The sequence below is a fragment of the Trachypithecus francoisi genome, unplaced genomic scaffold (assembly GCF_009764315.1).
Source record: "Trachypithecus francoisi isolate TF-2019V2 unplaced genomic scaffold, Tfra_2.0 Contig01474, whole genome shotgun sequence".
Classification (NCBI taxonomy): domain Eukaryota; kingdom Metazoa; phylum Chordata; class Mammalia; order Primates; family Cercopithecidae; genus Trachypithecus; species Trachypithecus francoisi.
The window spans coordinates 21,081,704-21,096,531 of NW_022681435.1; the positions used below are offsets into that span (position 1 = coordinate 21,081,704).

The 14,828-nt window shown below is 37.4% G+C and overlaps 1 protein-coding gene across 2 annotated transcripts in view; it reads left to right on the top strand.

The window, feature by feature from the left end:
- The window catches only part of ZNF407 (zinc finger protein 407), a 467,858-nt gene that overhangs the window by 262,512 nt on the left and 190,518 nt on the right, over positions 1-14,828 (top strand). For both annotated transcript variants that reach the window (XM_033175949.1, XM_033175957.1), the window contains 2 exons: positions 7,294-7,460; positions 11,047-11,130. In XM_033175949.1, the coding sequence (XP_033031840.1) occupies positions 7,294-7,460; positions 11,047-11,130 (251 nt within the window). The remainder of the gene's footprint in view (positions 1-7,293; positions 7,461-11,046; positions 11,131-14,828) is intronic.

Below are 14,828 nucleotides of genomic sequence, written 5' to 3' on the forward strand. Positions count from 1 at the left end.
TGAGGCAGCCTGGGGTTAATATTCTGCTTAATGCTCCTCCCAGAAGTTATTTTGACAAAAAGATTTTTAACCCTTGAATTGAATTGAAAGGGCTAGAAAAATATGTTTCACAGCTTTTAGAACCTGAGTGATATGTTAAGAGGTACAAAAATGACAGTCTTTGGCATGAGGTGAGGTTAAATTTCTTTTCCAACTAGCTAACAAGGATCTAGCCTGTTAATTAGGCTAATTATCACCTGTTCAGGGCAAAAATGCACTCAAGACTCTTGGCTTAAGTAGGAGACTCCCTGGTGAACTGTTTAAAAGCCCTCAGGGGAGGTTTTTCAACTTTCATCTTGAAGCCACACTAGAGCCTTCAGAGTTGAATTGAGTAAATGAAACCTTTCTATTCTTAGGTCTTTGTGGCTTCTTAATATGAATTATGCTCACACTTTATACATAATCTGAAACAAGGAGCTCTCAAAGTCTAGTCTAACTTAGATGATCTCGATATTAGTATTATCATGGCACATTTTTGGTGTCTGAATGTAACTTCGTTCATTGAGCAAGGTTTTTATTTAGCCTTTGTACACACACATACACACATGTACACACACAAATATTTGGAAGAAAATGGTCAAAGAAGACTGTGGTCTTAACACAGTTACTGTTATTTAGCTATTAGTGTACACTTTTGATTATTAAATTTCTAGACAGTATTGGGAAATTTTTATTTTCCATCTAAAGTGGCATGTTAAATTTAAGCACGGTATCGTATTTTGAAACTTCATAGAAATATGATGAACAGGGTTACTGTGGAATTATTTGGGTATATTTAATGTGGGTCTAGTGTCCGTGTTGTATGAAAGTGTACTTAAAGTCTAAAAGCAGTATTGTAATTTCACTCAGATGTTTCCTGGGCCCAAAATACTGTAAGTATCTCACAATTATGATGCTTGTAGATACGGAATTTGTTACTGTGGCAGGGTTTTGTGAATGTCTTCATTTTGCTTTCTGGTCTTTTGGGACACTTTCTAAGCACACTGCGCTCATGTGAGTCAGTTGCACATGGTGGCCTCTCGGCAGTGCTCGTCCCTGTGTGCCTTCTGTGTGCTGCGTTCTTCACAAAAGTGATTGTTTTCAGGTACATTTGCAGCTCTGAAGAAATTCAGATGGGAACCCTTCTAGGCAAAGACCTATTCCTTTTCATTCCCTCTCTTAGTATATTATCATAAATTATTAAATTATTACCTTTAAAAAAGGCTTTTATTTCAAAGAAACTGCCTGTAAATTGGAAGTCTTTGAGCAACCTAGAAATTGTTATAAACTTCATTAGTACATTGAGCTATTTTGCTAGGAATTATGTAAATCTCGCATTGTTTTCATAGTTCTATATTTTGTTTATTCAAAAAGATAAGCAATACCTGTCAATTACATATTTTTAACATTAGTGTAGTTTTACAGTAATTTTTAGTCAATCAGCACCTTTTTGTCAGAGTTTTAGAAGATAATGGTCACATAATTTTTAAATACTTTGATAAAATTTAGCTCGCTCTTTTATTAAAATGTCATTTGGAGCATACCAGATCTTTCTCATTGGTGTGGCTTTTGTAGATATGTGTTTGTCTCATCTACTAATTTGAAAAGACTGGTCCAAGTTATATAGAGAAGATAAGATATTATTTGATTGTCTTAATTAAAATATTTTGAATAACAAAAATTTTCAAAAATAAAGGAAGCACTCTGGAAGATATTAACATATAGTCATATTTATTACAAATTTCTTGTTTTTTATTTTTTGGAAACAGAGTCTCAGAGTCTCATTTTGCTGCCCAAGCTGGAGTACAGTGGTGTGATCTCAACTCACTGCAACCTCTGTTTCCTGGGTTCAAGAGATTCTCTTGCCTCAGCCTCCGGAGTAGCTGGGCCTACAGGCCCGTGGCACCACGCCTAGCTAATTTTTGTATTTTTAGTAGAGACCGGGTTTCAGTACATTGGTCAGGCTGGAGAGTTCTTTCTTTTTAAAAACAAAGTGTTAGAACTACAGTCAGCACTGTGCAGCAGTCAGCCCGGCCCCCCCCACCCGGTGTCCACCCCGCCCCCGTCCACAGAGTGATCAGTGATGGTGATGAGATCTTCATGCTTCTGCACATGGACGACCTAGGTTTAGATATTTAATGCTGTTTATTTTGTTGCAACATTTTATATAAATTTTATATAAATGATAGAGTTTCACACCCAACTTGTTTTTTAATACAATCACCTTTTTGAGATTTTAAAAAATCCATACTAATAAATGTAGCCCTAGTTTATTCATTTCCAGTGTATTATAATATTCCGTTCTGTGATTAAATTCGTTGTTTGTCTACTCACAACCTGATGGATATTTAAGATTGTTTAAATTTTAATAGGGGAGATATTTTTTGCATGCTCATATGCGTGCACAGCTTCTCAATAGTGTACGTCTAGACTGGACCTTCTGGGGTGAAAGGTAACTTTACCTCAGATATATTCAACTTTAGAAAACATTGTAAAGCAATTATACTCCAAAATTATCCTGCATTGGTGACACTTGCAAACAACATAAAGATATACTGGCCGGACACGGTGGCTCACACCTGTGTTCCCAGCACTTTGGGAGGCTGAGGCAGGCGGATCACGAGGTCAGGAGATAGAGACCATTGTGGCCAACATGGTGAAACCCTATCTCTACTAAAATACAAAAAAATAGCTGGGCACGGTGGTGCATGCCTCTAGTCCCAGCTGAGGCAGGGGAAGCACTTGAACCGGGAGGCAGAGGTTGCAGTGAGCTGAGATCGGGACACTGTACTTCAGCCTGGCAACAGAGTGAGATTTCGTCTCATAATAAAAAAGAAAAGATATCCTAGTGACTCCTCTTACTGTTAAAAAATAAAGTAATAAACCACTTTTATTAAAATACCTGTATCTTTGTATATGTGAGATTATTAAAATACCTGTATCTTTATATATGTGAGATGTGTGCAGATTTTTCATTAAGTTTTTAATAGCAGAATTAATACTTTGCCTAAAGGATACAAAAGAATTTAAGTAACACTTAATAATGTATTTTGAAAAAGATTAGTAAAACAATACCTTTTTAGGATACTTACCATAGTAATATGGAAACATAAGGTTATAGATATAACCAAAATTATACATTATGTATTTTGACATAACTTGTCTGATATTTAGACATTCAAAAATAGAAAAATACTCTAACACAGAGTTTCTCTAAGGCCGAAATATCTATTAGGACAGTGCTATTAATCCTATAATCATAATTCAGTTCCCTACTTATTCTTTAGATTAACTTTATTCATGACGTCTAGCAACACCAGGTGAGAGTTTCTAGTTATTGTCATATAGCTGACAATGAGGATATTTAGTATTCTGTCTTCAGAATTTTTCGGTCTGAAGATGTGGATTTTCATTTTGGCTCTGTTATTATCAATCATATAATGAGAGAATTTCAGAGAAGAAATACTTTGGCGTGTGCTGAACACCCTGGCTTGCACCTCTGCTCCCTGATTTTAGCAGGTAGGTGAGCTAAGGCCAGAGTCAGCCCACATTTGGTAGGGTGCTAATGAAAAAACAACACACATGGTATTGAAGAAAGAAACCTCTCATAAATATTTCAAGAATACTAGAAAAAGTGCTTAGAATTTTAGGAACCCCTTAGTTAATTTAGAAATCCTGCCAGGCGAGATGGCTCAAGCCTGTAATCCCAACAGGAGGACTGCTTGTACCCAGGAGGTCCCGAGGCTGCAGTGAGCGATGATCATGCCACTGCCCTCCAGCCTAGGTGACAGGGTAAGACCCTGGCTCTTAAAAAAAAACAAACAAGGAATTCTTTTAAATTTATGCTAGAAGACTAACTAACTCTTGACTTCCATGTCGTAGCTACCTGCCTGAGAAAGGGCCTTATTCCAGAAGTTTAGTGTAATAGACATCTCAGTCCCAGGAACTCTGGAATGAAAACACCTGCTGAGTGGACACTAAAGGTATTATGTAGAACATTTAATGTTTACCCGTGTTGCTCTTGAGGAGTCTGGATCCATTTTGATTTCTTTTGCTTGTGACTTTTTTTCCTTTTGAAACCTTTAAGTTCTCTTTATATCCAAGAGAAACATCTAGTAAAGTCCAAGGAAAGGGAAGATGAGAAATTGCCCTTTTTCATTTCAATTCTGGTAGCACTGTTTGGCGTTTTGAACTTGTGGTAAGCATTGTAGAGTCACTCTGTTACCTAAGAACTGCAAATGGTGTTGAAGCCCAGCTCTCTCTTCTGGGCTTCAATTTTCTGGGCCGCAAGAACAAGGGTGAATCATATACCATCATATTCTTATGCGTGCTTGTGTTATATACCCTCTTAGATGGTAATCTTTACGTAATTACTAATTATTCATCCTCGTTCATCCTTCACCTGACTGACCTATAAAACAATCTTCACTAGTGAACTTTTGCAAAACAGACCTCTTTAATACACTGTAAATTCAGTTATGCAAGAAATCTCTCCGGGAAGTCCACCACATGGGGATAGAAAAGCGTTGAAAACATTGAATCAGCCTCGGGTAAGCCACAGGTCTTGGCCCTGTCCCTGGTGCCTGGAGGGGCATCTTCGTGGGGGTGGCAGGCGAGGAGGAGCCACAGCCAGCGAGGCCTGTCAGCACCTTTGCCTCCTAGCCCTGGGACTGTGCATCTCCCATCTCTGACACCCTCCCAGCTAGCTCTGCATTTCCAGTTGTCACCTATTTTTAAATGTCTAAATTAAATGCCACCTCTGGGAAGCCTTCTCTTATCTGTCTGCCCTGCTAATTGCTCTTCTTTTAAATGTAGAATGGCATTTAATTTTTTTTCTGGCATTAAGTTTATTTTTGTGAATGATTTTTCTCTTAGTAGCCTATAATTTCCTTGAAAGCCAAACCTGACTCCTCTCTTCCTTTGATTTCTCTGTGCTATGTGGAACAGTGGGTTGGGGACAGTGGGTGTTCAGGTGTTTCTGCTGTCCAGCCAGAACACACACTGATGTCCCTCTTCTTGCAGGGTTCACCCGGCAAGACAGAGCTGTATGCATTATTAGCTCAGGTTTCGCCCGGGAGGTTCCTCGTGATAGACTTCCTGTTGGTCCCCAGGAGGACCAGGATCCTTGGGTAATGGTAGAGGTCTTACTGAGTTGCTGTGTGAAGGCAAATATTTTAGAATATTTGAGACTCAGAATTTGTGTAGTTCCAGGAAATACCCCATTGTTAAGTACGTCTTGATCTTTATAAGGACAGTTCACATAGGTAATACCGGTTCTTTTTGAAGTGCCAGAATGAACTTATTTATTTTCGTAAAGCAAATTGTAGAACACATGAGGTTTTCTGAAAGTCAAGTGGTAGTCTTAGTTCTTTGTTATCTGGCTTTTGTCATTTCACGACAGGCACAAGCTTTAGTTTAACATTTTTATTACATAGGAATAATAGAGTACATATATTGAGGTTTCATAGATGTAATTTTGTTAAATGTACATCACAGTAGATTTAAAAATGAGGGATTTATTTTGTCATTCATAAAGTTGTAACACAGTGTGGAGAAACTATTTGTTAAAAGATAGTATCTACTTAACCTCCTTATTTGTTTCTTGTAGGAGAAGGTTAGAGCCACAATAAATACATGAAGAAATAAGTAGATAGGGGAATTTATCTTGGAAATAAGATCCCTGTCATGGTTTTGAAATGTTAAATGCATGAAGACCTGTCAAAGAGATATACGGACATGATATTTTTTTACAGTGCATTTCCAAGTATTTAGTTATATTTGTCATTCTCTAGTACTAGTAAGCAACGATCCAATGATATAGTAATTTCAAAGTTAGTCCATGTTAATGGGTGTAAATATAGTGTATCTCTTTACATATATAGATAAATAAATTGGCAATTTTAATATTAATGAAGCATTTAACTTATGTAGCAATTCTTAAGTATTTAACTATTTTTATTTCTATTACATTTAAGAGCTACATTTTAAAAATATATATAGAATAAAAGAGAGATTTTTATAAAAGACAATTTTATAATTTGATTCATAGAAATCTATGATATTCCAAGTGATGAATTTGTTAAGGTAATTCACATTTGTCTCAAAATAGGAAAGTTAATTATTTGGACCCTGGGATTCTTTATCAGCCATCATGGGGCTAAGGAAATTTGTAAAAGCATGGTTAAAGACTATGTGAAAATATACACTCAACATCTCCTTATTCATATCATAATTTAAAGCACAGATATTATTAAACTCATAGTTCTGATTGCATTAAAATGCTAAAATTTATGATAGCCAACCCAAGTTGCCAGACGGTATCTTTTGTGGCATCGTGCTTGGCAACTCGTTATAATAGTTTACTGTTGATTATTGAGTTTTACTTTGCTTTTGACTGTTCATTATTCTGAATTAACTGGACAGTATTTTATTAGATACAGGGATTGTTGTAAACTCATATTGGAAATATAAAGTAAATGTTAGCAACTATTTCATGAATGCAATTGAACAGGGGCAGAAGATCAAACGGAGGAAGTATTCAAGGTTCTGCTGATGGTTCAGAGTTCCTTTATTATTAAAGGTATTATAAGGTCTTAAATGGTAAACCTGAAATATTGTATGAGTACTAATGTGTTATTTTCAGTATTTTTTTTCATAGTGGAAATAGTTAAGGTTTATTTTTCTCAAAGACTGATTTTATAAAAATGCATAGTTATGATCTAGTTTTATTCCTATCAAAGGAACCTTTTTATGAACCCACATGGTCACACAGAAGGACCCCTGGTTCAGGAAACACCTTTGGGGTTTGCCTTTTCTTCCCTGCAGCCTAGTGGTGCGGGGCCGCCGGGTGCGTGCAGGAGAGTCCCTGCTCCAGCCGTACTAGCCGCACAGCAGCAGACAGCAGGGCTTGTCTGAGTGGTTGAGTATGGATAGCATTTCATTTAGCCTTTGCTCTGACAGCCCATGCCCTGGATAAGTGGTGTAGGCCTGTACAGGTGAAATCTATTCTCACTTTTGCCTCAGGGGTGACTGGACTGTAACAGAATTTTTCAAACCCGTTGGGCCCAACCGCAAAGCAGAGAATAAATGGCTGAGGTGCCAGGCCTGGACAGAAAAATCAATGCCTGGTTATACAGACATGACAGACCAGGCCTGCAGTGCTCCTCGCAGAGGCTGCATGCGCACCGCACCTCAGGGTTCGCACACGCACTGCCTGGGGCCTTCGGTGCTGGCATGCGGGCCATATTTACATTGTTTTCTCTCTCCTTCATGCAGGAAATTTACATGCCACTTATGTGATAGAAGTTTCACAGAGAAGTGGGCCCTGAACAACCACATGAAACTCCACACGGGAGAAAAGCCGTTTAAATGTACCTGGCCCACGTGCCATTACTCATTCCTCACAGCCTCCGCAATGAAAGACCACTACAGGACGCACACAGGTGTGCCGCGCCGCCCTCCTGTCCCGTGAGGCTGGGCAGAGGTAGACTGGGTGGACTGTGGGAACAGAGGCATTAATTACCCCATCTTCATAGGAATCAATGGAAATGATGTCCTGCTTTAAGATTGTGGTAATTATATAGTTATAGGTATGGTATCATTTCATTATTTTTCAGGGAGAAGGCAATTTTAAAGTGACATTTGTGCTTGTGTGTGAATATGTTTACATAAAATAAGTTTATATTTAGAAACTCATTTATGGTGGGTGTATGTGTATATATATATATTTGTATGTGTTTAACGCATCTTTTTAGAAGATCTTTATGGAAGGTCATATGGAGAGTTTAAGTTTTCAAAGAGAATTAGTCTTGTGTTTTGTTACTGATGTAAACGAATTTCCATATGTTGTCAAATTAATGTTTTTTTTCTGAGGAGGATACGATCAGATCCAAGAGTTTTTGATAATTGATACAAAGACACTAATCCGCATTTAGCTACTGTAATTTTTTTGGAAATTATTAAAAATGTTCAAATTCATGTACATTTCACATCAGAACATGTAACAGAGGGTGTGGAATTTCCGTGAATTGACAGGTGAAGCAACACTGAGAGTGCATCTTTGGTAGGGGTGGTCCCAGAACTCCCAGTTGGTCCCTTGTAAATGTAAATCCCAGTAAGACCCTATGGTGATGTTTGTGATTTCTTTTTCATAGTCTAAGTCTAGTGGGCTCAAAACTTCCTCACAAGCTTATATTTGAGTCTCTGTAGCACTATGGCCGCATTCCTGTGAGCTGTTTGATATTTTTTTGGTCTTCTTTCTCTTTACACCTCTCAGAATGTATTTTGTTTCAGGGAAAAAAATAATAATAAATTTTAATCAGCATTCCAAAATGTTCTTCTGATTGCCAAGAATTTTATATTATTGTTAGAAATTATAGGTTAAAAGTTCTTCTCAAGCAGTTTGTGGGAAGCCCAGGCCTCCTTAGCTTCCTTGACAAGGGTGTTGACGATTTAAGGTCTCCAGCCTGCCCTGAGAGATCACTTATATCGAACAGCAGATGAAAAGCCAGTGCAGATGTAATTTATCGTCGGCGTTTCCTTCTAAAGAATAATTGTGGAGACTTGGCTGGATCAATAATATAGATTTTTGTTGTTAGGTCTTGTAGTCTGCACCATAATGAGAGATAGGGGACAGTGGCTGTTTTCTAATAGAAAATAAAGGATTAGTTTCCGTGTCTTTCTACATTTGAATGCAAAATGGCACACTTGAAACTAATTCAAGTTGTTACAAAAAGAAGTCTCCCATTATATCTCTGCTATCATATAAATAGGGCATGCTGAATGAACCCCTCTAAATTCAGGACATTTTACCTTTAGTTTTTTTCTTAAAATTTTTTTTCTCAAAAAACACTCCGTTTGGCTGCTGATCAACCCTAACACCCCAACCCACTCCAAAAAAAAAAAAAAAAAGGCAAGTGAAAATTGAGTTTAGAATGAAAAACAAGTCAAGCCACCTAGGTAAATATGATATCCATTGGAGACTAACATCCTAAATAAAATCGTACACATAAAAAAATCAAGGTCACTAATGTATTGAGAATCAAATCACATAGAAAATTAATAATTTTGTGTTTTCGCATGTATAAATCTTACAATAGGGAAAGGAATAAAAATATATACAGCATGTATGTAAATATGCAGCATCTATGCATGTAGAAAATATAAATCTTAAGAGGGATTTTCTATGCTTGTTCATGTTTTTATTTCACAAGATGCAGGCCACAAAGAAGTTCATAAGTGACAGAAAGGAAGAATACTTGAATCCAAAAGTCTTAAGATTGCGCTTTCCTCATTAGAAATGTTGCTTATTGAATGATATGGCACAGACACTGCCACTAGCACACACCACCCGATGCGTGTGTGGTGCTGCACACACACTCCTCATACGCACAGCAGGCAGCACCCACGGACCAGCAACGAGGAATTGATTGGAGGGAACGATTTTGCCTCAGCATAGAAAACTGTGTTAATATTAACGAGCAAATTGTCTTGTGGGATTAAAAAAAGTCTACTTTCAGTGTTATTTAATTGATAATACAGCAAGTTAGAAAGATTTATTTCAAATCGATTAAATAATTAAATGAGTGATTATAATTAAACTATTCTTTACAGCCCATCTACTCTATTCTTTCTATATTGAAATAATAATACCAAGGAATAAACTTAGCTGCAAAATAGGAAACTAAAGATAGCAAAAATATTTAAATTCAGCCTTATTTTGAAAATGATAATAGTGAACATTTTAACATACCCTTACGAAATTAGATTAAGCGTAATTTGGTTAAAACTCTCTTGAAGTATATGTGTTCATTGAAAGTAGAAAAGCCAGTAATGTTAAGTAAAGGGAAGCCTCTTTTGATGACTGAAGTTATTCTCCCTATATGTGCTATTTATTAGAATCTTAAAAAGGCAATTATAATTTCCAAAATGCCACAAGTTAAGTTTCTATTATGATATACCAAAGTGATTGGGAACAACACAGCCTGACTCTGGCCAAACTCTTGAAAGACTTGTTGCATTAAATGTCTAAATGAGTAAAGTAGGTAAAGATAGATACAAATGATTTATTTTATTTCTGGAAAAGCATTTTATAATTTCACTGAATCTCTCTAAGGTTGGCATTTTTCTTCTGTTTTGCCTTTCTTTGTGAGTCTTATGGGATGATCTGCCTAGCTGGCCAGCACTTACTGCCTAAATATGCTGCAGTGGAAAGATAGATTGCATTTATAAACTGTAGGGCAAATGTTAGCTTGTGTAAAAGTGCTTAAAAAAATGAGCATTTGCACACATTTAACAAATACTAAGTCTGCGAAATCTGTCCCTAAGTATTGCAGAGGTTTCCAATCCAGAGCTATCGTTAAAGACGAATAGTATGAATTTTTGTACAATTTCTTTAGCAATCCCTAGACTTTCTTTTTTATGCTGTAAAAGCGAGAAACATAAACAGCATGGAATTGCTATTGGTACTAATATAGATTTTATTGTTACTTGGGATCTTCAGCATGTTCAAGGAAACCATTTAATTCATATTATTAAGAAGGAAGTGATTAAGGAAGACCCTAATAGAATCAGGTAGAACCAATTCAATATCCTTAAGTTGTTGGAAAATTCAATCTGTTTTCTTTAAGCAGAACCATATATACTGTATATTAACTATTCCAAGCAATCTTTACCCAGCTCAGAAAGGCCAGATGTATGGGAATTGTAAAAAATCAGGATATGCATAAAAACTGTTCAAGTGCATAAAGCAGCCCCATCTGGAAGACATCTACCAGAAATGAAGTTGTACAAAACCATTCCATTGATAATAAAGCTAATTTTTATGGGTCTGACAAGTATGTAATTATGTTCAGTGGTGCTTTTCAGATTTTATCACAGTCAATAAACCGCAGTGGTAATTTCATTCCCATTTGACATATTTACATGGAAACATTTGATTGGAGGAATTAGTAACCCTGAAAGCCTTGATAGATATGTTTTAATGATCTGTGACCTCCGCAGTCCCTCATCTGTTTATTGTTGCAACAGGCGAGAAGTCGTTTCTGTGTGACCTCTGCGGCTTTGCCGGCGGGACCCGCCACGCCCTCACCAAGCATCGCCGGCAGCACACAGGTCAGTTCCGCGTCTGCACTGGCCCCTTCTCTGCAGAGAGGATGGCAAGGCGGCAGACACCCCAGCCTCAGTTCTTGATGTCACCAATTACTTTCCTTTTTAATTTTTGTAAAATCTGTGCACTTGAAGGTCTACAGATAATTCTAGTCGAATAACATACGATTTTAAATCATCTGTTTTTATATATTTAAAATGTAGACATATTCCATATTTCAAGAAGCAGGTACCCTCAGTAAATTCATGTTAAGTAGAAGTAAAACAGCAGGTTGGCTTCCAAAGATACAGGAGACTATCTTCTCTGTCGGCAAATCTCTGCCTTAGGCCTTGTGGGTGGAAAATGGGGAGTCTTTGTCAGCCAGACTCCGTCTCAGTCATTCTCTCTACGCACCTAGTAGCTAATCACCTGCCTCCCTATTTCGCTAGCTACGTGTCTACCCCTCCCTTCCTCTCTGTCTCTCTGCCTATCTCCCTGTCTCCCTCCCCACCCTCCTGTCTGTCAATCCATCTGTGATAGGATCTGAAGTCAATGCTGTTTCAATTGTTCTTGGTATTAAAAATAGAAGACATCAAAAAGCAACATAAGAGTTAATTACGGTCATTGTAGAGGACTTTTTTTTCTCCGTGATGTGCATTTTTGGTGATTCATTGAAATAAAGTAGATTCCTTGATTAGGAGCTGTATTAGTCCGTTTTCACACGGCTGATAAACACATACCCGAGACTGGGCAGTTTACAAAAGAAAGCGGTTTGTTGGACTTAACAGTTCCACTTGGCTGGGGAGACCTCACAATCATGGCGGAAGGTGAAAGGCACGTCTTACGTGGCGACAGACAAGAGAAGAGAGCTTGCACGGGGAAACTCCCCTTTTTAAAACCATCAGGTCTTGTGAGACTTATTCACTATCAGGAGAACAGCACGAGGAAGACCTGCTCCCATGATTCAGTGACCTCCCACCAGGTCTCTCCCATAACATGTGGGAATTTAAGATGAGATTTGGGTGGCGACCCAGCCAAACCATATCAGGAACACTTAAGGATGAAAAGTGTTAAACATTTATCAAATTGTATTACCTACTTTATATAATCTAATGGGTCTCATGAGTAATTATTTTCATGACACTAATTTATGTGTGCCTAGGACAGTGCTGATTTATGGTAGTTTCTTGTAATTATTAATGGAACCACTTTTTACTCTAAAATGTGTCCTAGTTCCGATGATAAGTCACTTGATGACAAAATTGGTAACTAAATGTCCTACTTTTCTTTAGGTCTCATGAGAATGGTTAAGTTTGTCAGTCATACTCAAAATGGCATGAAATTAAAATACATAAAATGTGTGATTTATGGTACATTAACGATTCTTGATATGTTGTATTTAACAAGTTAGGTACAAGTAGCTTCATTGCCCAATATGGCATTTGCAAGATCACTGCAAACTAATGCCAGCCATTCCTTTTAGATGTGTGAATATCATTCAGATTTTCAAAAGGGGTATGAATTATTGAGTTAATGGGAAATTCAATGGTTAGCATCATGTTGGAAACATAAACTAAACTTTGAAACAAGGTCCATTTTAAGTTTATAGAAGCCACCTGTGCATGCATGATTTTAATCCACTGGCTTAAGGATTCAGCATAAGAGATGACAGGAGGGGGCCCAGTTAGTGGCAATTGTTCTTGACCACTGTTGTGATGAAGTTGGAAATGGGAAATAGTTATGGTAACAGTATGCTCTTGAGGGCTTTTTTATTCTTAATGTTTTCATTTTATCAGTGCTCAAATTGTTACTGTTTAAATGCCATTGATGTTCACCTTGTCCCACCTGGTATGGCCCCAGGGAACAACAGACTGCTGTGCCATCTCTGCCAGTGGTCAGGTCAGTGCCTATCGCAGTGGAGACAGGAATGCTGTGATCACGGGCATTCCCAGTGATAGATCGATCAGGAAGCCTGCACTGAGCTGGCACAACTTTATATTTTATGTCAGGTCCAGAGGCTCCTTATTACTTTGCTATTAACTTTATACCATATAGGACAATGTCTCACAGACAGAGGTATCTGTCTTTTTGGCATTTATCTGCCTCTGTAGCACAAATCAAACATGATTCTTCCACACCAAAGTCAGTTCTTAAGACCATTTGCTTCAACAAAACAGCTAAGCACAACTCAGTCTAGGCACTTAACTTTTATGCTGGATTTAAAATATTTAAGCAACACACAACCTTTTTTCCCCAAGGCCAGACTTGTATGGTGCATTTGAAATCTATATTTCTCTGATGTATTCCTCTTTGACATGGTTTACCTTTTTACCACAGAGTACCCACGCAAATTATAATCAGCTTGGAAAGGGATAGGTATCAAAAGTGCTCCAAATGGTGTAAATAATTCCTCACCGCAATACAGACTGTCCAGGGAGCTGACACAAAACATCTTCCATTCTGAGATTTACTTTTATCACCTGTCAGGGACCCTTGATTCAAGGGCACAGGAGCAGATCCTCACGTGTGGTTGAACAGTCTTGGGCAGCTTAATAACCACCAGCCCGCCCAGAGGAATGCGGTGTGTGTGTCCAGGAGACGCGGTCGGCCCGTCTGACGGACAGTTGACACACAAAGGACACCGCACTGTGACAACAGCCCTTCTGCTGTTCATCCTCTGGCTTTCCTTATCAATGGGGCCTGAGATGCAGTAGGTTTCTTAATGGTGATTTGAGCCAAGATCACTGCTTGTAACGGAAAGTGTGAAAAGTGACACAATTTAAACTACTAGGTACTGTTATGTAAGAGGGAAATAGGAGGAAAGGAAATTTCATCCTTGTTCTGCTTTTTGGAAAAGCACATGTACAGGTAGCCCTGTTGGCCTACAGGTAGCATTGTTTGAGAGTAGTCAATATCTTACTTAGATTTATGCATTCTTTTGCCTTTGAAATGACAAAGGCTTTCAAAGCAGCACTTTTACCAATATGCACCAAACCCGTTTGATCAGTCTGCCGTCAGTTTTTCCTTAACAGGTATATGTCTTTCATATAATGTATGTCATCTTCAAACCATTGGCAAATATTTAGCAAATTTAAATTCTTATTTCAAATGTGTGATATTTTCTTTCAAACTTTACAATCTAGAAGTCAGGTCTATATTTTTGTCTACATATTGAGACTAACAAATACAAAACTCTTTCTATATTTCTGTAGTGTATTTTCCCAAAGAAATTACCCATAAAAGAGAAGAAGAATTACCAAATTATGTATTAGAGTGATAGTGTTGAACATGTATCTGATTGATGAGTTACAAATTAACTATTATATACAAATTTGAATAATCTGTGGTTGTATACATTGACATGGACTTAAACTATCAGGAGCTCAGTGGTGTGAGCCTTGCTTAGCATAGGATTTTATGTACTGTGATATTTTGGTAGCATTATATTTTTCCCTGTCATCCTGTATAATATAATTCACACTCGCTTAATATTACACAGTGTAATCTATTGTATGGTCAAAGGAAATATGAAAAGACCATTTATAATTTATTACAATATAATACTAGGTTAATGTGAACTGTAGAGAATATATATGACATTATTCTTTAGAAGGATTGTTTTTAAATTTAAATTTTGTCACATAAAGATTTTCATGTAAGTTTAAATAAAATGAGCTACATTAAACAGAGTTTTTAAAGAGGTTATGTTAAACTACGAAACCAA